The sequence below is a fragment of the Lygodium microphyllum genome, chromosome 1, assembly GCF_053477565.2.
Source record: "Lygodium microphyllum isolate KBCC chromosome 1, Lygodium_microphyllum_v1.1.10, whole genome shotgun sequence".
Classification (NCBI taxonomy): Eukaryota; Viridiplantae; Streptophyta; class Polypodiopsida; order Schizaeales; family Lygodiaceae; genus Lygodium; species Lygodium microphyllum.
In genome coordinates this window covers 85,868,567-85,892,153 of record NC_141135.1, presented here as the reverse complement: position 1 = coordinate 85,892,153, position 23,587 = coordinate 85,868,567, and the positions used below count along the sequence as shown (strand labels likewise).

At 41.6% G+C, this 23,587-nt stretch overlaps 2 protein-coding genes and 1 pseudogene across 2 annotated transcripts; all 3 read left to right on the top strand.

Moving 5' to 3' along the window:
* Window positions 1–4,341: 4,341 nt before the first annotated feature.
* Window positions 4,342–4,824, top strand: LOC148041352 (peroxiredoxin-2 pseudogene; annotated as a pseudogene).
* Window positions 4,825–14,005: 9,181 nt separating this feature from the next.
* On the top strand, window positions 14,006–15,626 carry LOC148041351 (uncharacterized). Its single transcript, XM_087684362.1, has 4 exons — window positions 14,006–14,142; window positions 14,414–15,066; window positions 15,295–15,387; window positions 15,457–15,626. Exons 1-4 carry the CDS (start codon window positions 14,006–14,008, stop codon window positions 15,624–15,626), a joined length of 1,053 nt encoding a protein of 350 aa, XP_087540488.1.
* A 27-nt stretch (window positions 15,627–15,653) lies between these two features.
* Window positions 15,654–17,987, top strand: LOC148041350 (uncharacterized). Its single transcript, XM_087688041.1, has 8 exons — window positions 15,654–15,779; window positions 15,863–15,930; window positions 16,049–16,179; window positions 16,292–16,411; window positions 16,513–16,591; window positions 16,723–16,848; window positions 16,956–17,522; window positions 17,658–17,987. The coding sequence occupies exons 1-8, from the start codon at window positions 15,676–15,678 to the stop codon at window positions 17,804–17,806; spliced, it is 1,344 nt and encodes a 447-aa protein (XP_087544167.1). The 5' UTR covers window positions 15,654–15,675; the 3' UTR covers window positions 17,807–17,987.
* Window positions 17,988–23,587: the final 5,600 nt, after the last annotated feature.

The following is a 23,587-nucleotide window of genomic DNA, read 5'->3' as shown; positions in this document are numbered from 1 at the left end:
TAAATTTCATAAGTCCATGGTGGAGGCATGGACTACAAATAGCGTAACACATTACATGGTCAATATTATCACCACTACAAAAAAAATATCATCATTTTGAATTAGTTTATGTTTCTAATCTCTCTTCTTGTGCAGCACATAGTCCATACTTTGCAGATCAAGGAAGTTTGGCAGTATGGTCAACTCAAGGCATGGAACAATCTCACTAGCAAGCTCATTGTGCTTTTCAAAAGGTAACTGATCATGGAGGTGGCATCAATGATTCCAATTCTATGAGGCAATTATTACAATGGTGGTATAGGACATTAGAGATAGGATATGAGGAAAAAGAAAAGAAATCCAAAACCTCTCAAGTAGAATTTATAAGTAGGGCAATATATGAAGTGAGAAAAGTAAGATATGAAAATAGCATAGCTAGACAATGCCAATAGAATGGTTGCCAACCCAAGAGAGAGATGGCAAGATATGGAGACCTAGATAAAGATAATAATTTTGATGCATTTAGAGTCCATGAGAGAGTACATGTACTAAGGACATGACACATCAATACTCCTATCTTTAACATGGATGTCTTACAAATTTTGTTTAAAATTTAGAAGGTTTATCACTATGTTTTTCAAAGTCAATTTTGAACTATGTTTTTTACTTATGAAAAGTCAATTCTGAAATCCTAAGACAAATATATAAAAATTCCAAACCTTGAAACATTCACTGGCCTAGAGAGAGAGGGGCATGAGGGGGGTGGCAGGATACAGAGAGAGATAGGGATAAGGTTGAGAAATTATAATTTTAAAGTTCATTTACATCACAATAAGTTTAAAACTTTCGTATTGAAGTCGTCTCTCCTTTCATTTTTTTCCATTACTCTTCACTCTACCCTCCACCTTTCTATCCTTCATCATCACAACCATGGCACGTTCCAAGCTTCCTATCAAGAAGGCACCTACAAGAGCAAGAGCTCAACACTCTTCCTGTAATGAAGGAGACCTAGGAGAGAGAAGGAGAGAAGGGAGAGACTGCAAAGAGGAGAGAGAAAGAGAGAGAGAGGGTGATGAGGAGAGAGAAAGACTAGGAGTAGAGAGAGAAAGACAAGAAGAGGAGAGAAAAATGGCTGGCAGCCATGGAAGGACAGGGAAGAAGGTGAAGAAGGTGAAAGGATAGATGTATATTTATCAAAATGGTACCTATGCATTGACTGTTGTCCATGGCTGGCATTGACTGTTCATTGGTCATGCTGTCCATAATCTCTATGAGAATGCATGTCACAAAAATGTTCATGCTGCTTCCCAAATACATCTATTTGCTATTTCCTACTACCAAAACTTTGGTCATATTGTTGCCCATCAACATGCTGCCCAAGATTGCATGATGACTGTCCAACATGACTACAATGGTGTCCTTGCATCCTAGGCTGACCATAAGTATGATGATTGGCAAGTCCATGAGCATAGGTATTGGCATGATGCCGGTCATAATCACTGGCTTACTACTCCTACATTTCATAAGACTCTCCATATGCATGATGCTGATCCTTAAAGTCATAGGGTTCTCGATGATTTCCATAGTAATACTTCCCAACATGTCTATGAGAAGGCTCAGGCTTCTGCCCATAATAATCAGGCTATCCATATCCGTGGCAAGGTACACAACATGTATGACCAAATTCGGGATAAACATAATCATTATGTTGCTATCCCAGACTCTTGATGCAACTGTTGTTGCTTGTAATGTGCTAATGGTTGTTTAAGTTGTTGAGTAAAAGGCTGCCATTGCACCTCAAAAGGCTAGTGTGATTGCATTGACTATTGTTGAATTACCTCAGAAACTTCCTCCATCTTATGCATGTTACACATGGTGTCGCCTCAACCTAGCACAACTCTTGCTTCTACTTTAGCCTCAGAACTGCTGGTCTGCTGAATTTGCTACTGCTACCAGTACGGAACCAAGACTGAAATCTAGAGTATTCCACTGCTACCACTTGCATTCCACTACATTCTCTACCACTTGTGATACTGTTGTTGCCCTTGTATGATAGGTAAGCTATGACTTGGCAAAGAACCTAAAATCTGCCAAGCTAATGAGCTTCCAAATGTTTTTAAACAAAACCACAAGCATCTCCTCCGGAAGATACTATGGCAGATCAAGCAAATAAAGAAGGAACTGCAATTCACAGCCCAGTAAGTCCTAGAAAAGAGCGTGAAATCAGTTCTCACACTCTGGAACAATATTGCTATGATCAAGCCCTGAATTCAGTTTGAGAGCAAGGCATTTGTCTTAATACAATCATCCAAATCCCAACCTTCTAGACCAATCACAGAATCTTTCTATAAATGCTCCCTACCAAAAGGGGTCTAAAATCAACTCTTTATTCCAATCTACACTTTACAATGCACTGAACTGAAGTCTACACCTTGGCTTGAGGCAGTTGGCAAGTATCATGTCTACTGGTCTGTGAGAAAGGTGTTGCCCAACTTGAAAAAAAGTGTTGGTGCTAAAATAGAGGCCTCATTGTCCAGGCAATTACAAGCTCAATTCCGAACTACTGGTAAACAGACTTTGCAGGAAGCACTGTGGTCTTGTCTTGAGGCATCAGTGATTCCTGCCTTTGAGAGGGCATGCCAAGCTATGTTTGGGCAAGTGGATGCAGCATTTCAGAAGGGCATGTCTGAGCATCACACTCATGCACAGCAACAGTTAGCTGCTTCTCATAGCTCTCTCACCTCAACACTCCAGGAGGCATTGGCATCATCATCTTCGCTAGCTGGATCCTTAAAGGGAGATTTGGCAGATGGGCAAAGGAAGCTACTTGCACTTGTTGAAAGTATGGGTGCTGCCCATGGGACCTATAAACCTTCAAATGGCAGTCTTCTTGAGAATGTTGGAGTAGTCTCTTGGTTATGTAATCAGGTAGACCCTGGAACACTCTTTATGAACAATCCAGTTCCTTTGAGCCAAGGAGTGATTCTATCTCTAGTGCAGTAGCTTGGCTATGACCTATCAAATGACACAGGCAAGAAAATGATCTGGATCAAGGATGCTTGCTTGGCTTTGAATCCTAATGACCCCACTCTTGCTCCACACATGCCGCATTTTCTGGAAGTTCTCTATACTAATTTGCATGCACAAGTGTTCCGGACACAGACTTCAAATGTATTAGAACCGAGTAGCATTTTGGCTGTCTCAATTTCCTGCCCCTCCCTCTGCAAGCATTATCATCAACTTTGAATACTACCAGCATTGCAGATGTGCCAAAGCCATTCATAAAACCAATACAAAATTTGAGGTTGATAGCATCAGTCACAACTTGCAAAACCAAAACCTCACAAGATTAACTCCACCATTGTGCCCAAAGAGCTAGATTCTCATGCTTCTAGCCAACACAATGCTCAACAAAGCAGGGGTAATACTTCCCTCACCCCTCAACCAGTGTCATCATAGTTCACAGACCTGATAACCACAGCAACATGGTTTCAGCTGTCTGTGCCAGTTGAATCCATCTCCTCCATGCATAATGGGCAGCAATTATCCCAGTCTTCAGCAACTTCATCCATGATTCCAGGCTGTGGCAAACCTGACCTGATAAGGGACTGCTCTCGCCTGCCGCTCCTAGCGGAAGGGATGGTTTAACCGATGCGCTCCTCCTCTTTGCCGCGTGTAAGCTCTCCTTCGAACACCGTTGTATCCCTGTACCTCTCCTTGGTCTGTTAGTTGGAACCCTAGCACGACAATACACAAGGTTGCGGACTTGTCGAGCAGTTTAAGGGAAGCATATCGAAAAAGAATGGAATCAGGCGAAAGGGTAAGGGAACTAACTTTAGTTTGCCCTCGACATGTTGAGTTGTCGAGCAGTTTAAATACTCAATGCCCTCGACATGTTGAGTTCCGATGGCAAACTAAAGTTAGTTCCAAAATTTATGCCACTCCTCTGGCTGTAGGCATCAATAGTGATGGAAAGTAAGAGGTGGTGGAGCCTTCTTTTGTACACAATCTAGAGGTTCTTGATGGTGCAGATGGTGAAAACTTCAGGTTATATGATGACCGAGAAGCTAGTTCTTCCAAGGGAGTGTATTTGCAGAGATTGGTATGTAGGCATAGAGCCAGATCACGTAGATCGTTCTCACCCAAATGTTCACGATGAGACTCTTATAATGCTCATCCCTTCTGTTGCCAGGCGGTGCAACCTGAAGAAATTCGGCAATGCTATGGGCCAGAATGCTCAAGGCTTGCCCCCCCAGCTGTTCTCTGTCACAAAGTAGACAGAACAAAACTGTGCACTGGTTGCTATTCCTGTGCCTTGCTTCTTCTTCTTCTTGCTCTTGATTTGAGGTAGTAATTAAGGTCATGGCTCCCATTGCCGTAGGTGATAGTCTTCCTGATGGATCTCTTTCCTATTTCGATGCGGAAGACAAGCTCTAGCACGTCTCCATTCACTTCCTCGCAATCGGAAAGAAGGTTGTCGTCTTTGGTGTGCCTGGGGCTTTCATTCCTACTTGCAGCTTAAAACACGTCCCCGGTTTCATTGAAAAGGCTTTTGAATTCAAGAGCAAGGGTGTGGATGAGCTGATCTGTATCACATTGAATGAACCTTTTGTGGTGAAAGCTTGGGGCAAGACTTATCCAGAGAATGAGTCTATGTTGCTGTTAGGTGACCATTCAGCCAAGTACACACATGCATTGGGATTGGAACTGGACCTCACAGAAAGAGGGTTGGGAATACGGTCGAGGCAGTTTGCATTGTTGGTGGACAATCTTGTGGTGAAAGTTTCCAACATTGAGGAAGGAGGAGAGAGAAAGGAAGGATCAATGCTGCATGTCTTCTTCTGAAAAGTCTTCAATGATGTCTGTCTTCTTCTTGGGAATGCCCACCACTGGTCACTCCAGTGCTCCCTCTAAGTGTTGCAATGTCCTCCTCCACTAAAACCCTAGAATTTTTACCTCAATGTTGAAAAATGACCTGCCATTTTTGTCTTTCTACCTCCATTTTTTTTTATCCAAGCTCCATTTAAGACTCCAAGAAAGGCTGCCATCTCTGCCTATAGTAGTCCCTGTGTATCTGTGTGTCTGAGTAACTAGGGTTTCTGACTAAAAGGAGACTAGTTTTGAAAATGAGGAGAGAGAAAAGAAAGGATCTAAAAACTAAGCTCTAATACCAACTGTAATGAAGGAGACCTAGGAGAGAGAAGGAGAGAAGGGAGAGACTGCAGAGAGGAGAGAGAAAGAGAGAGAGAGAGAGAGGGTGACGAGGAGAGAGAAAGACTAGGAGTAGAGAGAGAAAGGCAAGAAGAGGAGAGAGAAATGGATGGCAGCCATGGAAGGACAGGGAAGAAGGTGAAGAAGGTGAAAGAACAAATGTATATTTATCAAAATGGTACCTATGCAATGTCCCTTACACCTTTTATACTTAGGTCAACTTGACCTAAGCATTTCCCCTCCATTACACTTTCGAATCTAGTGAGCATACTGAGTGACAAAGGTCCCCTAGTGTGGCTGACAATGGTGGCCCTATTACAGCTAATAATGGTGGCGCTACTATGGCCAACATTTCTTGAAATGGTGGTCCACATGCTCCAGTTGCTCCACCTCCCACTACTACTCCAACTGGTAATACACGTCCTCCAAGACATAAGAAGCCAAGATGGAGACTAGGCATAGCTGTGCTATGTGAGATAAGGAAATTCTAGAAGAGTGCCAACTTGATTATTCATACTACAAGATCTGCAGTCTCAAGGCATCATCACAAGTTCTTTTCAAGGAACCAGGCAAGGAATGAGGGGCGATGGTCAACAAGCCAAGCCTTGGTTGCTCTCCAAGAAGCAACTAAAAGTTACTTGATTGATCTAATAAGTGATTTTCAACCTTTAGCTGTTCATGCCCGACGTATCACTATTAAGCCCATAGATATGGTTCTTGTTCATAGGATCTGCAACAACAAGGATGCATTTAATCTTAATGTCAACGATATGCTTTGAGAAGCTACCTTGTAATTGGATCTATGTTTTTAGCTTACTTTTGGTTGTATATTGTAAGAAGCTTAGTTTTGGGTTATCTTTCTAGTAGACCTTCAAGTATTTGATAGCAGTGGCCTGCAAAAGGGAGCCAAATTTTGCATAGCTCTAGTTGTACTTGGTGCGATGCACTATCTACTGTGTATTTCATGGTTTTGTAATGTTAAATTTGGTATGTAACATTAAATTTTGACGATGATTTGCATTGTGCATATTTTCAAGTTTTCAATTTTGTAAGTAGCTTTGTTGAGGATAAATTCAATGTGCAATCACGCACACATTAGTGATCAGTTGTACATGGGCTAATGCACTATATCTTTACTGTATTTGGTGGTTTGACGATTATCTGCAATATTCTAGTTTATCCATCACTTATTTTTTGTGAATTTTTAAGTTTCCAATGTTTCACATAGTTTGGTTGACAACACATTTAATATGCAGTTGCGCACACTTAGTGGTGAGTTTTTCTGTTCGATGAAGTATAATCCAATTAATGCATTTTCAAAAAATGATTGAACCGTCAATTTTATAAATCAAAATATGGTGAAACTTCACCCACATGGCGAGCATCATAAAAAATCATGGATATTAAAAAATTAGTCCCATCAAAAGCCTTGGCCTTTTCGAACAGGTGTCCCAAAGACTTCCAATGGGGCCTTTTTTTTTTTGGGTGGTTGATGTGTCTTAGAGGAGTCCACAAGTAAAATTTCATGTCAATCGGATCACTGGTCATATTTTTCCAAAACCTAGATACATTAATTCAAGTTTAAGGGTTTTTAAAAAGTTTGGCTATAAGTTTAAAGTTTCACCTCATTTTACACATTTCACTTTTGAGTTTTGAGTTTTCTCTCCTAGAAGACACGGCATGTACCAAGCAAGCGGCCCGGAGATACCCCCTAGAAATCCCATGCACAGGCCACCTCCCCCAGCTCCACCACCACCACTACCATGCCAGCATTGTAAGTGTCAATAAGGCCAAGCACATTGGCTCTTCATGAGATCCGCCATTACCAAAAGGCCACGCACCTCTTCTGATACCTAAGGCTCTATTCTAGAAGCTGGTGCAGGAGATTATGGACAGCATACTGATTAAGAACGGCAGGAGGTACTTCCAAGATGGATCACGCTTGCAACAACCCCAATCGCTAGACCCCCTAGGCCCTCCTTGTACTACAAAAAGCTACCAAATCTTACCTCATCAACTTGTTCAGAGACTCGGTCTATGCAGCAGTGCACGTAAGGAGAGTCACTGGCACCATATACGGAATGTAGCTTCCAAAGAGATTTTGCAAAACCCTAGTTGTAATGGATCCCATGTAAAATGTTATGAATATGAATACAAATTTTTTGGCACGTCTTATTTTTGTTTATTCGCTTGTTATTTGTTTTATTTATGTCTTTGAGTTATCGTTACATGCGTTTGAATGAATACATGTTACGCATGAATTCAATAAAGTACTGCATATTAAATTTAGGGTACGAATCGTGTTGCATATAAATTCGATAAATAAACATAACATTCAAGTAAATAATAATAATAAATGATATGTATGACAAACTACATTGCACGCAAATCCAACATTAATTTTATTACTTCAAGAGAAGATTACAATGTGTATTACATTGGTGATGAGATATCATTTGGCAATAAGTACATCTACTCTCTCCTAGGCTTCTTTGAGCTACACTCCCCATGGTCAGAGCTATTCTTGATCATTGGCAGCAATACATATTGCCCTAGTAGTTCCTCCCTAATGACATTGGGGCCTTGAACACCAGCAACCATGCCACAGGTCACCATGGAAAAAAGTGGCCTAGACCTAGTACTAGAGAATAAGTAGAGTAGCTTCGAACATCAAAGGAACACTACTTTCTCCAAGCTAGAGTTGGTCAAGATGGTCTTGAAGGGCCCAGCCTTCATTAGTGCCCTCAACTTTAGGAGTTCTCAGCAAAAGCCAGAGAGCATGTCTTATAAAATACAATAATGTTGCTCACAAGTTGGCCAATGTACTCCTTCAATGCCGAGTCCTATACCCTTCCTTGGCTACTAGATCTTGGCCACCTTGCTTAGATGAAAACTCATCTATATACATGATGTCCTGCATCACATAAGTTCAGTGTCAGACTCACTATGCATGGAGTGTGTTAAATATATATACATCGAATTTGCACGCAACTTCACTAGTAGGGCCTCTAGGTGCACAGCCTCAAGCCAGCACTCCTCTAGGGATCCGATCCCAACAAAAATTTACACCGATGGTCATGATACCCTAGAGGCCCTAGTGGTGAAGTTACGTGAAAATCTGAGAGCAACAATGATGGAAATATAGGAGTCCAAGAATTCTTTGAGAATGAGGTGGACTCATCCTTTTGTGGTGACATGTCTATCGACTTTCCAGTGTATGCAGAGTTGTGTCAGGAGATTGACATGGGACCATAGGGTACTTCATACTTGGAGCATCCACCTACTCAATTCGTTGACGAATCGCTTATAAGGGTACATAAGATATGCATTTTAAGTAATATCATTTTTTAAAGATTTATATTACCGTGCTTTGCTTGCTTTATATTAATTATACTAACATCAATTTTTGTCTGTGTAGGTGACCTTTGTGGATATTTAGATCAGCACGATGAGTCGAAGGATGAGCGATGAGGAGCTACAGGAGATCTTCATGTGTATGTCTCTAGTTCAGATGGCTTGATTCAGAGATATGGCGGAACAAGAACTGTCTTGGATACCATCAGGCCATTCTGTTAGATCTACTTCGGTGTGCTCTGATGCTTCAGTTTCCAATAGACAAGGTCGACGCTCCTGGACAGAGAGAGTGGTTTTGGGGGATGTTGCAAAGACATGGATGCAGTGAGCCCGCGGTCGGCTTGGGATACATGTGCTATCCTCGCTCTTGTGGCAGTTCAAGAGAGCGTGGCTCAGGTGGTTGTTGTGGAGATACCGATGCAGTGTCTCCGTCTTGTTGTTCTGCTAGAGTTGCATCACCTATGAGACTTGTCACACCTGTGGGGACGTCTACTCCAGTCACTCTAGCTTTTGCTCAACCGTCCGTAGGTGGCACCCCTATGGGTGCTACTACGAGAGATACTACTTCCGTAGATACAGAAGATGTACATGGGTCTCCTAGATATGCCTAGGAGCGTGGCCGCAGGTGGGAGATGACACATCTTAGGCATACCCCAAAGGGGTATGGATACCTTGTTGATGATAGGACATGAGCCATCATCATGAATGATGAGGGGAGGAGAGTACTGGCTCGTATGAGAGAGTTGTGCCAACAAGTTTTTTGGCACAACGTCTTGGATCATTCGAAGAACATACCGAAGGGGAGCAATGACTACATAGTAGCATCCTTGCATGAGGAGTTTCTGGTACTCTTCTTTTTTGGTCACGTGATTTGTGTAGACATTTTCTATGTAGTAGTAGTATCTTGCCATGATTGTACCGTCACTTTCATTACGTGATCTTGTATTTATTTCATGTATCAGTGTTATGATTCAAGTACACTTTGCCTTCATTTATATGAGCATTGTATATATTACTGAAACTCTTTTGTATGGCCAAAATAAAGCACATAGTGCTATTAAGATGCCCTACCACAAATTTTTTTTCCCCTATTAGCGTCACAAATTACTACATGCGTCGCTATTAGCATCGCAATATGCATCACAAAGCGTCGTTATCATCGTCGCTATCTACGTCGGTATCATGCGATGCTGATAGCGATGCTGATAACGACACTGATAGCGACTATTCTATGGCGCTGCTATACCGACGTTTTTTGTGACAACGGGGGAAAATTTCTTTATGAACATTTTCGTCGCTTTGAACGTCAATATAAGGCTTGTATCTTGTAGTGAGGGAGCATGGGAAGACTATTCAAGTCGATTAGGACTGACTAACATAAATGTTGACTTTTTGTAGATGATTAAATATCTATTGATGTATAATTCTTTAAGTTTCCTTGGCTAATGGGAGAAACTTGATCATTGGTGGAAAATGCCTTTCTCTAATCATGGATCTAAAGGTAGACTATAGTTATTTGCTTTCAGATCATTTGCTAGTCCTATTGACACTACACTTTTTTGAGTTCTAGAAATTTCAAGGCTAGCATACATGGCTCATAGTCAATGGTACACACTTTGGGTAGATTGCTTTCACTTATAATATGGAAGGGAATAAATGTGTTGAGAGATGATTTATCAACGAAGAAATTATATCCACCATTGGGGATCATTTCTCCATAATGTGCAACAAAGCATTTGCTTGCAAGGCTTGTGGCTTTGTCAAATGAGAAAAAGCTAAACTAAAATGGCCAGAGGAGGCCATTGTAGGCTATGTAAATTTTTGATACAAAAGGATGCTAACTACATATGAAGAAGAGGTATGAGGGAGGCATAGTGCATCAATCAGGTAGCTTTAGTGAGGGAGATAAGGAAGATAAGTCCAATTTATAATAAGTGACTTGTTGGAGACATTCAATGTACCCCAAATAATTTTTAAATGCTTTAAAGAAGAAAAGATCCATGGAGAGTCTTGTTGCGAACATGGAGGATGGCATGTAGATGGTAAATCAAAATAGTACCACCTATATTTGCAAATGTCATTTTCAAGCAATTAATGAAATTTCGATATGCAAATTCTTGATACAAAAGGATGCTAACTACATATGAAGAAGAGGTATGAGGGAGGCATAGTGCATCAATCAGGTAGCTTTAGTGAGGGAGATAAGGAAGATAAGTCCAATTTATAATAAGTGACTTGTTGGAGACATTCAGTGTACCCCAAATAATTTTTAAATGCTTTAAAGAAGAAAAGATCCATGGAGAGTCTTGTTGCTCTGAACATGGAGGATGGCATGTAGATGGTAAATCAAAATAGTACCACCTATATTTGCAAATGTCATTTTCAAGCAATTAATGAAATTTCGAGTGTTGCCAATATTAGAAATAGTCATTATTAGAGACAATGAAACGCTTCTATAGGACAGTTGGGTTAGAAGGGGAAAATATAAAATAGAGGAGTAATCTTCACATATTTAGGCTTTCCCATAAGGCACCAAGTGAGCAATTTTTAAAGGCAATTTGGATATTAGAGAAGGTAAAACAAAAGATTAGCTATTGGAAAGCTACTAAGTGGCCTCTTCATGTAAAATTGAAAATTCTTAATATTTTCATCTATCTTGTGCTTTATCTTCCATTCATTAGTTAGAACAAGGCTCTCTCTAGAAAACATGGGATTATCTTATAGGAAATTTTCTTTGGGGTAAATAATGCAAGGCAAGGTATGTAGCACCAATTAATATAGACAATATGAAGCATGGGATAGAAGGAGGGATTTAGTGGCTAGATCTACAAAATGAAGCAGACACTCTTAGGCCTAAGTTGCCATCCAAATTTCTAGAGCAAGGTACCTCCTAGTCTAATATGATATTAGGGATCATCTTCTATTATAACAAGAAGCTAATTAGTAGTTGGGGACTAGAGGAGGTTGACATTCCCTCTGTTCATGTGCTATTGGAAATGTAGGCATTATACATCAATTGATAAATTCCTAGAGGAAGATTCTAGTTAGAGGTACACATGTTAACACATATCTTTTAGTTGGAGGATAATATTCATTGGCCATGCGCTTTTCAACAGCCATTAGCTCACATGCTTAAGTGAAGAGGTAGTTCACTCACCAAAAGAGGAGAGCATTGGATAAAGTGTTAGGTTCATCACAAAGGAAGCATTCATACAACAAATGATGGGCTTAGAATCTAGAATTTAAGCATGGCTTTCAAGCCTTCATGGGAATTCACGGCCACATTGGTCAAGCAATTGGATGCTAGAGAGAGTGGAGCTACCCCAAGAGTCACATTGCCTTTAGGATTTGAAGGCAAGAACTTTATGCACATTCTCCAAGCTCCTAAAATGAAGTAATTTTGGGGATGTGAAGGGATTGCTGTGGAAAGGATGAGGAAAGTGTGGGGGGCATTCTACTTTGAAGACATGCTATCTCGTAGTCCATCAAGATCTTACTCAAGGATAGAATCTTTGCGTGGTAGGTGGTCATGGTGGCTTTCTCCACTTTCAGCAAATTGCAAGCCAAGAGAATCATTAATGGTAGGTATAGATGTGAGGCTCAAAAAAACCATGGTCCATGTACTCTTGGAAGGTTGCATAGCAAACTACCAGTTGGGAGAATCACTAATGGCAGGTATGGATGTGGGGCTCAAAGAAACCATGGTCCATGTACTCTTGGAAGGTTGCATAGCTGGTAAGGCATGGTATAGTTTTTTACCACTCTTGAGGAGATTCAATCTAGGGATAGATTTCCTAGAGCTATATATCTTTGGATACATTTTTCTAAGCAATAAGATAATGTCACTAGGCCTGAATCCCATTAGGATTTTTACACCAGGAGATCTGAAAGTCCAAAATCCACACGGTCTTCAAAGGTGGTAGCCTAGAAGTTAGTTGGTATAAAGTCAAAGGTCTTGCATGGTGGTTATGGTATACTTCTAGTTTGTTAGGTAACATAAGTGAAGAGGAGTTAGCCAAGGTACGTGTGTGGCTTAACTAGCAACCCAAGTGCGTTGTAAGACTGTTCATTTTTTGAATTAATATATTACAATCCCTTTGGGTCTAAAGTAAACACATCTTGGAAACAATATTGCAAAGTGTACACATTGCCAATAAGAGGGGCAATACTCATGCGTACCCTCATTGTTTGTGGGGGTATAGTGTGAGAGAGAGAGAGAGAGAGAGAGAGAGAGAGAGAGAGAGAGAGAGAGAGAGAGAACTTCTTCACCTATGGCTTAGTGTCATCAACTATCTTGTAATCAAGTAATCTTGTATTTTTTCGTAATTAATACAATTACCTTTTACGAAAAGAGAGAGAGAGAGAGAGAGAGATTTACGAAAAAAGAGAGAGAGAGAGAGAGAGACGGTTACTTGAAGGGGAAATAGCGTTTTGGGAAAAATTTTGGGCTAAGTAAAAGGGAGAATTAAAAGCACAGAATGGAATAATGGAATATTGTGTTAACAGAAAGTTCAAAGAGGCCTGTCTTGGCCTTATTTTACCCACGGTGCCGCGTGAAACCCCTTTCAGCCAATGAGCCTCACCCGGCCGGCGGGGCAGGAGGGGGAACACCAATTCTTTGCTTGAACCAATTCAATCTTTAACCTGATGCCGCCTTGCTGCTCCTCCTCCTCCTCCTGCTCTCCTTCTTCACCCTCCCGCCGCCATTTTTCCAGCTTACTCAAGCTTCTCCCGCCTCCCCCCCGAGCTTCACATCTAATTTAGTTCCATGCTCCTTCCTGATAATGCACCTGCAGCAGCCATCGCAATCCGCGAGCTCCTAATCGTGTCTACCTCGAGTATTTCCGCTGCATTTCGTTCAGCCGCGGCGCCGTACTGATCCGCCACTGCCAAACTAGCAACAGATCATTTATCATCATGGCTTTGGCTTAATGCCGTTCCAGACTCTTGATGATCGCCTGCATTAGTGTACTTTCGATTGTGCCGCTTGCTGCAGCATTTAGCTGCCAACAAGCTCCTGATCATTCATTCCTTCCTTGCCGTTTTCATCAATATCGGTTAAGCTTATATTACCGAAGTGTTCTTCCAGCTTGTCATTCTTTCATTTGTAGTGCTGAAATGTCCTATCCATATGCATTGTTGATTACCTTCTGCAGAAGATTTGAGTAGAGATTGGATTGCCATTCTCATTCTTTGTTGTTCCTCAAATTCACCTTCCTATCTTCCTCAATCATAGCCTCTGAGCCCTTCATTGCTTGACCATTTCAAGCTTCAACATATTGTAATTGATTATCCCTTGATCTTATTTGCTAGCTATTGACTGGTTTCGCTATTGCATATCATCAATTCGTGTTCTGACTATTCTTAACGACCTGAGAGCCATTGCGTATTAGCGTACAATTCTTTATTCTACATTCATTTTTTCACTGTTTCATTCTTAAGCTACACCTGAATAATTGATATGGAGTTCAAAGCTTCTGTATCATCACGTGGAAAGGAGAACTTCGTTTCCTCCAACGCAGTGTTCAATGGATCGGAAATACTGTGTCCTGTGTCAACAAGCAGCTCCGTGGCAATCAGCGAAGAGCAGGAGTTAAGGTAAAGAAGTGTCCTTAGATACCGCAGAGTCCGAAAGAACTGATTTCTGTGTACTAGAGCCAACGCGGACTTGAAAACTCTTACAAAGGCTTTTCCGAAGAATAATCCCAATAAAGATATCTTAGGAAACTTGAGTCAATAGTTTTCTTTCTCGGTACTTGTCCATGATCATGCGATGCCAGGTTAATCTTGATGTAATATAATATATTCGACCACATGAAGGCTGAACTGGTAGGTAATCTTCTCTTCTCTTGTTCTTAATTGAATGTAGGGCTTACAAGCTAGGAAAACAGAAATGCTCCTACAACCAGGTGGAGCTTCTCATCAAGAACATCGACGATGCCTCGGAGCTAAAGGTTTCCGAAGCAATCGAAGCAGCAGTAGGAAATGAGGTTGATGAGCTGTTAAGAGAAAGTTGCTTGAAGTTCAATGTGAGGTTCGTGAACAACACTCGTATTTCTCTGTATATTTATGTGGTGTACGCGAGCCCCTATTGCAGCATTCCTGGCACAGACCACAAGCAGATGATCAGGTACTTGTGGGTGCCAGTGACTCGGTCTAAGTGCAGGAAGGGCTGCAAGGGACCTGTCATAAGGGGTTTGCAAAGGTTCGGAAAGATGTCTAGGCGTGGCAATTTCAGCAGTAATTCTCTAGACCAATCAGGGGATCATCAGCATATACATCAGCAGCAGCATCACGATTATTGTTCTTGGAAGGAACCACGACACTTGTACGTCGCCATTGACGAGGCCAGTACTCACGTTTGCCCTCGTCCTCACATTTCCAAGTTCAGGCTTCTTGCAGCTGCCTATGACGATCAACACCGCCTCCTCGGTAGCACAGTCTCCAGTTGCATTCGCGTATTGGCCAATAACGACGCACCACTTGGGGCTGCTTCTTTCCAACTCCACTGTCACATAAAAGGTCTGTGTACGCCAGCTGCTCCCTAGGCCTAATTTTACCTACAGCTATATTAGTATACCTAGGCTGCTTGCGCATTCTCAATCTCTGCAAACCATAGTTAATCCCTAGATCCAATCTCCGATTAATGATAATTAATTGGTGATTCACAACTTACCTTTACGAGGCTAGTTTCCATTAATTTTGGTGCTCATCCAATGAGACCTATTACGCTGCATTTTGATCCTGCAGGTGTCGACCCACACCGCCGGCCTTCTTGGCCTTTCACGCTACCTAATGGAAGGACTTTGGAAAGGAGGCAATGTGGACGAGTTCCGCTTCAAGGTATGTGTCGATACTGCTGTTAAATTATTTGAGTCTGCTCTCGACTTATCAACTGTACGATTGCAGCAGATATAATTCGGAAGGACAATCCTTCTTCAGATTCCAGTGCGAATGTCATTATACAGACTGATCAGGAGAGCATCGCAACAGTGGAGACCGAATCGACTGCCCTGGAGGCTCCTGATCCGCGACAGAGTACGACTATGAAAGCTATTGCTGATGAACATCAGGTAATGTGAGGTTTAGAAAGTCACCAACTAGTATAAGCTAATCCAGGTATTCTATTTCATGATTCAACTACAACGACAGAGTACCAACACAAGATCACCATGTAGTGGAGAAATATCGGCTGCTGACGATCAGATCGATAGCCTATGCGAGCTCTGCCAGAGGTAGGCTGCACAATTTGTTGCGCACACTACAATATTCCAACTGTCCGGTGATATTGATTTGGACGACATATGTTTCTTTGCAGGGTCTTTGAAGCGTGCTCACGGAAGGCAGAGGGAGTAATAACGCTAAGGAAATTTGCCACACTCCTTGGTAAGGAACGTCCGAAGCCATTTTATCAGCAGTTTACTTTGACGGTTATGATGTCCTGGTCCTTATAAATTACATCATTGATCCTTATCCTACTCGGATCGGCTGAAAATTTCCCCAGGCGCAAATAGAAACTCCTTGCTGGAGATCTTTGACGTATTGAAAAGTGTCGAAGTTGTAGAAGAACAGGGTAAAGAGAAGTACGTTTGGTTTGGAAGCAGTAGAATACAGAATGCATTGGAAAAGCTAAAGGTTGGGATTCATTGCAGTACGGTATTGTTATGGTATACATCACCGTCACCCACTAGTTCTTTGAATATAGTGCTAACCATTTTGTGTGGTTTACCGGTTGATTATTTACCAGGTGAATGCAGTACACACCGAAACTGCTAATGATTCATCCGTAATTGCTTCACAATCGTGCTCCTCATTAACCATTGTTCAGCTTAGCAAACAATTCTGCTCGCTACTTCTTGCTAATTCGGTAAGCGCTTCTTGATCTTTTTTTATAATAAAAAGCTAGTGATCCATCATGACCGCCTTTGTCGATTTTCCTAACCATGCTTGATTATGCTTGAATGTCAGGGTGTGGAGGTTCAATGGGACAGCGTTGTAACAGCAATCCTGGACGCAAGACAATGTTCCAATGAAAGAGAGTACGAAAGTAAGTCTAGATAAACGAGTCATTTTTGTTTACGTGGATACGCACGGGGGCTGACGGTGTCAGTGGAATTCACACGACTAGAGGCACAAACCCCAAGCCTAACTAACATCGTTTGTTAATGTAACTGGCAGAGGGGAAGTGTAACTTGTCTACGGTGGCCAGCGTATTCTCATCGTTGCACCTTATAGAAATGAAGGACGGTGGAGCAATTGAATGGATGGGCGCAAAGTCAATGAGAGAGCATTTGAAGAGCATAGGTAAGTAACATGATCTCGTATTATCGTTTTCTCCATTACCGCAGTTTCCATTACTTTGTTCAGTCTGATTTCTTAATAACGATTTTTATCACGTTCACGATGATCAGCTCGTCCAATTTGGACTCTGAAGCGATGTAGGCAAGTCAGTAATGTCGAAGCGACTGATTCGTCTCCTGGTTCCGATGCAAAACGTCTCAGGAAGCTGGACGCAGCAGCGGCAGCTGCTGCTGCCGCCTTTGCATCAGAGGGTGATAAGAAGTTGCGCTTCTCTCATTGCAAGCTGGTGCAGTTAAAACCGCAGCAGTTTGATAGTAACTATCATGAAGCGAATATGCAGTTCGTCAATGAGATTGACTTGTTGAGGAGTTGCACCGATTCTGATCAGCAAAAAGCTGGGGCAGAACATCATACAACGTCGATCAGCACTGATGAAATCGCGAATTCTGATCCTCATGACCATGACCACCTCGTGAATAATGTAGATTCAGACATCTCAAGGTCTTCAACCTGCGCGGAGCAACAACAGCGAGTAATTGCTGGGGACGGTCGTGCAGATAAAATGTTTAACGATTCTGCTGGCGATGAATCAATGGATTGGCGCTTTGATCCGTTTGCTTACTTGTCTAAACTCTTCACACCACAGCAGTTGGTTTCTCTACAACAACAAAACCCAGGTTCTTTTAGTTTCTGCCTCTAATTTCTTGCTAACTCGCGTAAACCGGTGCCGTAATTGATCAATGGCGGATTTTATCTAATCTCCTGACAAACCATCGATGATCTAGTCTATAACCAGTTTGTGGTCCTCGCAGCATTCTTGTTCAACTTCGTACGATACTATCGGCAGTTGTATCACACCTTCGCTTGCAGAGCAGAAACTTCTGGTGTTTCCTGGCCCCTGCCAACGAGAGCGACGAGACAATTTTATCCCAGCACTAATTGCTGCAAGTTCCTCGTATGATAATTGGGAATTGAAGTTAATCGTTTTCACTACTTTTGGATCTTGGCAGTGCAATCTGCCATGTTCCATAAGGTGATTTTATAGGCTGTGTGCTGATCACACACGCGACAAAGCCATTTGTTTGCAGGTGCTGTCCATATATAATTATAAAGTTAGAGCTTATAGAGGGAACGCTTTACGAGTAAGTGGAACTAGTGCTCACAGAAAACTGTCATTTAATGTATTTTTTCTTGGTAACATTCTCAAAAAACCGATTGAAATTGAAGTTTGTCTTGACAAAACCGGCGATCTTTTAAGCATTTTAATTATAAAACTGGCTATTTCCCTCCCAAAACGGACTGGAGTTAAGCTCGGTCCTTTTTTTCATTGGATCAGAAAAAGTTTTTCTTGAGCCTTGGAAAATCCCTTGGTGTAAGCTGCATGTTCACATGAATTTTCTTGGGTGCTCATTGAATATTCTAAGTGCACAACGTATAATCTTGTGCCCAAGAGCTGACCTTAAACGTGGTACTTGATGTCAAAGCTTATTATTATCTCACTTTCAAGCTTAGAGAAACTTATGGAGAATTAAAATTTGCATCTCTAACTATCCAATAAGAGACAACAGCTTAACAACGTTGCAAATTGAACAATTATATCTAATGCAGCAACAATGAATACTAGCACAAACGTATATGGTGTATATGATATCCCCAATTCATAGATTCACTTTGCACATTGTCATGATTCGATATGAGCACTCACTAGCAAACACGGAGTTTGAGAACACAAGAAATGGAGCCTTAGCCTCTCTTTGGAGTGACTCACCTTGTAGACTATGATTGCTTCATGGTACTCACATTTGCACAAGATGTCAAGTGATTGGAAGCTTGGACTGTAGCCAAGCTCTAATACCATTTGGTGGCTAAAAGTAGGGTTGGTAGTACAATATGAACTATCAAGGACATTACCTTTGTTTGATAGAGCACACCTCAAAATTGGTTTCTTATTTAGTCTTATATGAGAACTTTTTTCTTGTTTAAAAATACATTAGGTTTGTAACTGCTTATTTCCCACCTCCCCATGATGCTTTCTTCTCTGTGTGTGTGTGTGTGTGTGTTGTCACTGTCGATGCTTTGATAGAGCTCTATCCCTCTCTCTTGTGTGTTGTCACCTTCCATAGCTGACTCTCTCTCTCTCTCTCTCTCTCTCTCTCTCTCTCTCTCTCTCTCTCTCTTTGTGATGTCTTCACCTTCCATTGCTTGTTCCATAGCTCTTTCCATCTCTCTATTGCGAGAGATCAACAATATGGACAATTTGCATGGCATCTTCTCATTTTGACAAATCAACTAAGTGAGACTAGGGAAGATGTTTCCAGCATTAATATTTTCTAGGGAATTAAATGCATAGACTAGACTATGGAGAGGAATTAAAATATCCTTGAGATGGAACAATATCTCAATAAGACGACTTCTATAAATGAGTATCAGGGTGCTAAGAAAAGAGAACAAAGACAAAAAGAAAAAGAAAACAACAAGTTGAAAGATCCATCTTCAAAGGATGAAACAAAGCAAAGAAAGCATATACGTTCAACTATCACTACAACAAAAAGGCTCCATAGACGCGCTTGTAGACGCAATATTTGAACTGTGTTAAAAAATATCGGGTGCATTTATTACCACGTCTATTGCTGCATCTAAAATTTCACGTCTAAAAGCGCGCTTATAGTCAGAGTTACACGCCCATATAGACGCGCGTATTTGGATATATTCATATTGTGCGTCTGTAAGCGCGTGTATCTGCGTGTCTAAAGAAGTGTTTACTCTGCAAGTTTTTGACGAGAATAGACACACATTTATCCTGCAATTTAGACGCGCTGATAGACACGCAAAACAGAGGTATGAAAGAAAAACCAGAGAGCATGTGGCTTTTTCCCCCCCCCATCAACGTCAAATTGTATGCTTACGGAAAATAGAGAAAGATTATTTCGAAGATTTTTGTACTGAAAAACAAAACAATGTATGTAGAACACGAAATTTCATATATATATATAAAACGTTTTTACATGATGAGTTCTAGTGCTTGTGACCTCAAGTATGGTCATGGTCGCAAGCACTAGCTGAAAGTAATACATATAAAAAATGAAAACTACAAGCCAAGGGGAGGCATGTATGCATGGGGCTTCTCTACATCTCCTCAGAAGAGGCATCATCATCGCTACCACCACCACTGCTTGTGCCGCTGCCGCCACCGCTACTGCTAGTCCCCCCTTCGCTATGCTCAACTGCATCAAGGTTCGCCTACACAAAGGATTAAGGTATATAAATACCATTACAAATAATAAATTAGAGTTACCTATACTTTTCATGTAAAAAATAAAACATACCTCTTCTGGTTGTGGAATCCTCATGGCACGATTATATTGGTCCTCCGTGATGAGTCCCTCCTCATAGAAATACTGCTAAGTGGACGCCCGGTTATAACCTCGATGGTAGCCTACCTCTCTAGGAGTAGGCATCCTACCAACGATATGATACTACAAAACAATTTGAACATACAACGTATTAGAATACACTACATAATGAAGTGAAACAAATTACAAAATTTAATTTAAAAAAAGAAATCAAATAATACTTACAAACTCAGCCTCCCATGACTCCCTGCCACCCGATCCATAATGCGATGATCCCATGGTTGCCATCTGGATACGTCGCGCCTCTGCATGCTGGCGACTTGTCCTTTTCTCTAGTGTTCTCTTCTTGACCTCTTTCCACTCCCTGTGGTGGCAATTGGGTGGTTGGCCATATCCAGGGCGCCCCTGCTCTTGTCTCCGCAGTGACTCCTTGGCGCGCGTCATAAGGTGAGACCTCTTGTTACGAAGCGCGTCTCTCACCTTTGACCATCCCCAATCATCTGAGAATTGTGAATTCTCGGGATTAGGATACCTTCTATGTACTGCTCGCAGCACCTCTTGCCACAAACCATTATTTTGGTGCTTGAAGGGAATCATGCAATCTTTGTATGTGGCATATACAACACTCCTCAAGTAGGCTATCACTTCCCTCCTCTAAGAGTCATGCAAGATACCACCAATATCACAGAGTAGTACATTTGTGGAGGCTCACCTCTCTCATTTCCCGGTGAGGGTGATCGAGAGCCACCTCCTAGGCAACCCCCACAAAGCCCTCAACCTCCTCGTCCTCCCGCACGACACTCCCTTGACGGGCACTACTCTCTACCTCACTCGATGCACGCGCTTCTACAGATGCACGTGCTTCGGCTGATCCATGTACTTCAGCTGATCCCTATGCATCCACTGATCTGTGTGTATGCATAGTGCGTGGAGTACCTGTTAGTAGAGGTGTACCAAGGTTTGGTGTGCCAAGGTTTGGTGTTTGTGCGGCAGTCCTAGGCAAAGATGTGATAAGTGTCCCAAACATGACACTGAAAACCTCCTCTGCAGTGGGAGGGCGACCAAGATAATTTGTCATCTCCCCCATGAATTGCTCATTGTTTGGAAAACCTCCAAAAAAAGCTACTAACACCTCTAAAAAACTCCGCTAAGGTGTTGTTCATGCGTTCCAACTCAGGATCAGTGCTGGAAGATCCAAGATTCTACATCTACACAAGAAAAATCATATTACCCTGTGCAGATAAAACATATTACATGCTGCGTCTATATCTGTGTTGCTGTGTGCATCTGTAAACGCATCTATTTTCGAGTCTATACCTACATCTACACTGTCATGTAGACGCACTGACAGACGCGCACAATCGGACCATTTTTTTCAAACTTGGTTAAAAAACGCGCAAAAAAACCTCCATAGATGACAGTCTATAGCATGTAAAGAGAGAGAGAGAGAGAGAGACAAACAGACAGAGAAAGCAAACAAGATTGAGAGAGAGAAGAAGAACTCACCTTCTTTGCTAATTAGTCTACATAGGTACTCCACTAATTAATATATTTATGGCTATGAAAATCCTTACTTGAATCATTTTGTGTAGCGGGTCATCTGTCTCTCTAGTGGCGCCCTCCCCCCGAACCTCATGGGAAAATAAATCGTGCACCATGTTGTCCAAAATCTCTTCCTCCAAAACTTGATGGGGCATTTGAAGAGGGCTGCTATCGTCGTCATAAGTCTCTACTCTTCTTGAGGACTCTGCCTCCTCGTGTCGACGCTTCGCAGCCTCTCGACGCCCTGAAGGGACCATTTGAGGATGTGGTACCGCATCCTACTCAATAAAAAAAAGGAGGTTTTGTTTAATGGTGAAGATGCAACATAGACCAATAATATTTGTGCAAATAAAGCAATAAAAATTACTGGGTCTTTTTCTTAGTCTCACTCTCCATACATACTGAGGTGTGACATTGTGATTTGACGTGCTCCATCCTCAACAACGATCACACATACATTTGATTTTCCATCGTAGACAAGCGTCTCAATTGTAAAGACACAATGTCTCATCCTCACTGGAGGATGTACTGTTTGTTGACTCAGCATGTCCCATACTAGTAGAAGATGACGACATAATTACACCCGGATCATAAGGACAAATGTGATTTCATTTGGTATATATGTCATATTCCCTAAATGCATGCATTGATACTTACAACATGGAGGCAAACATTTTGATATTGAAAGACTAGGAAAGTCATGTCATGTTGATCCAAAAACAACCAAAAGCTAGCATCTAATCAGTTTAATTGTTACTGCTCGTCTATCGCGTGTAATATGTATTATCTGCGCATATACATGCCCAATTACACGCGCTTACAGACGTGCTACGCAAATATAATTTTTTTTAAAAAAAATTGTGTCTTTCTTTTCAAACCAGTGCTTTCTTGCGTTTTTTGCGCATTTTCTGCAGTTCGAGCTCGACATCACTAATCATGTCTATCTATCACTTCATGAAGACAATGAGGGAAGGAAATAAGAGTAAAAAGAGGACACGAGGAAGGAAGAGCCAAAGAGTAAAGAACAAGAGCCAAACAGCAAGGAAGAGAAGAAGATTCAAGCAACTTACCAAGGGAAGGGAGAAGGAGGACAAGGAGCTTGCAACCTGCTAGCATATCCCATTGTGTTTCGAAAGATGTGCGTGATATCATTTACAAGATGGGTGAGCTGGTAAGGTATGTATGCTTTATACTTATTTTTTAGTTTACATATTATGTACATCACATAGTAAACCCGCTTGAATTTATGGACAAAACTAATCATCGTTCTCAATTGCATGTTGGTAGATTTGTGAGTTTGAAGGAAATCGATCCAAATACGTTGCAAGAGGCTCGAGTATTGTCCATCGAGGTGGTTTGTTTGGTGGAGGAAACTTTTTCTTGCTCCATTTTGACTACTCAAGTACACTTACTCGTACATCTGATTGATGAGATCGCAATTCGTGGGGTAGTTCATGCAAGGTGGATGTTTTTTCTAGAGCGCTTTATGAAAACCCTAAAAGATTTTGTAAGGCAAAATGCACGGCCCGCACTACAAGGGTACACATATATAGCGATGCTAAGTAGCGATGTTTTTTTTTTGCGTCGGTATTAGCGTCGCTATTATCATTGCTATCTGCATCGCTATTAGCGTCGCTATTTAGTGACGCAAATAGCGACGTTTTTTGTGACGCTAATAGTGATGCTAATAGCGATGACTTACTGCAGTAACATTTCGTGAAAACCCGAACGTTTCTTTCAAATGAGCGTGGGAAGGCAGAGAGAAAGAGAAAGGGAGGTGAGCAAGAGAGGGAGGTGAGCAAGGGAGGTGAGCAAGGAAGCAAGCCGCGAGCCGCACGCGAGGAGAG

Coding starts and splice junctions, on each gene's coding strand:
- LOC148041350 (XM_087688041.1), top strand. CDS start 15,676: ATGATTCAACTACAACGACAGAGTACCAACACAAGATCACCATGTAGT. Junction 15,931..16,048: donor GAAATTTGCCACACTCCTTG/GTAAGGAACGTC, acceptor AAATTTCCCCAG/GCGCAAATAGAAACTCCTTG. Junction 17,523..17,657: donor TCTACAACAACAAAACCCAG/GTTCTTTTAGTT, acceptor TGGTCCTCGCAG/CATTCTTGTTCAACTTCGTA.
- LOC148041351 (XM_087684362.1), top strand. CDS start 14,006: ATGGAGTTCAAAGCTTCTGTATCATCACGTGGAAAGGAGAACTTCGTT. Junction 14,143..14,413: donor AGCGAAGAGCAGGAGTTAAG/GTAAAGAAGTGT, acceptor AATTGAATGTAG/GGCTTACAAGCTAGGAAAAC. Junction 15,067..15,294: donor ACTCCACTGTCACATAAAAG/GTCTGTGTACGC, acceptor TTGATCCTGCAG/GTGTCGACCCACACCGCCGG.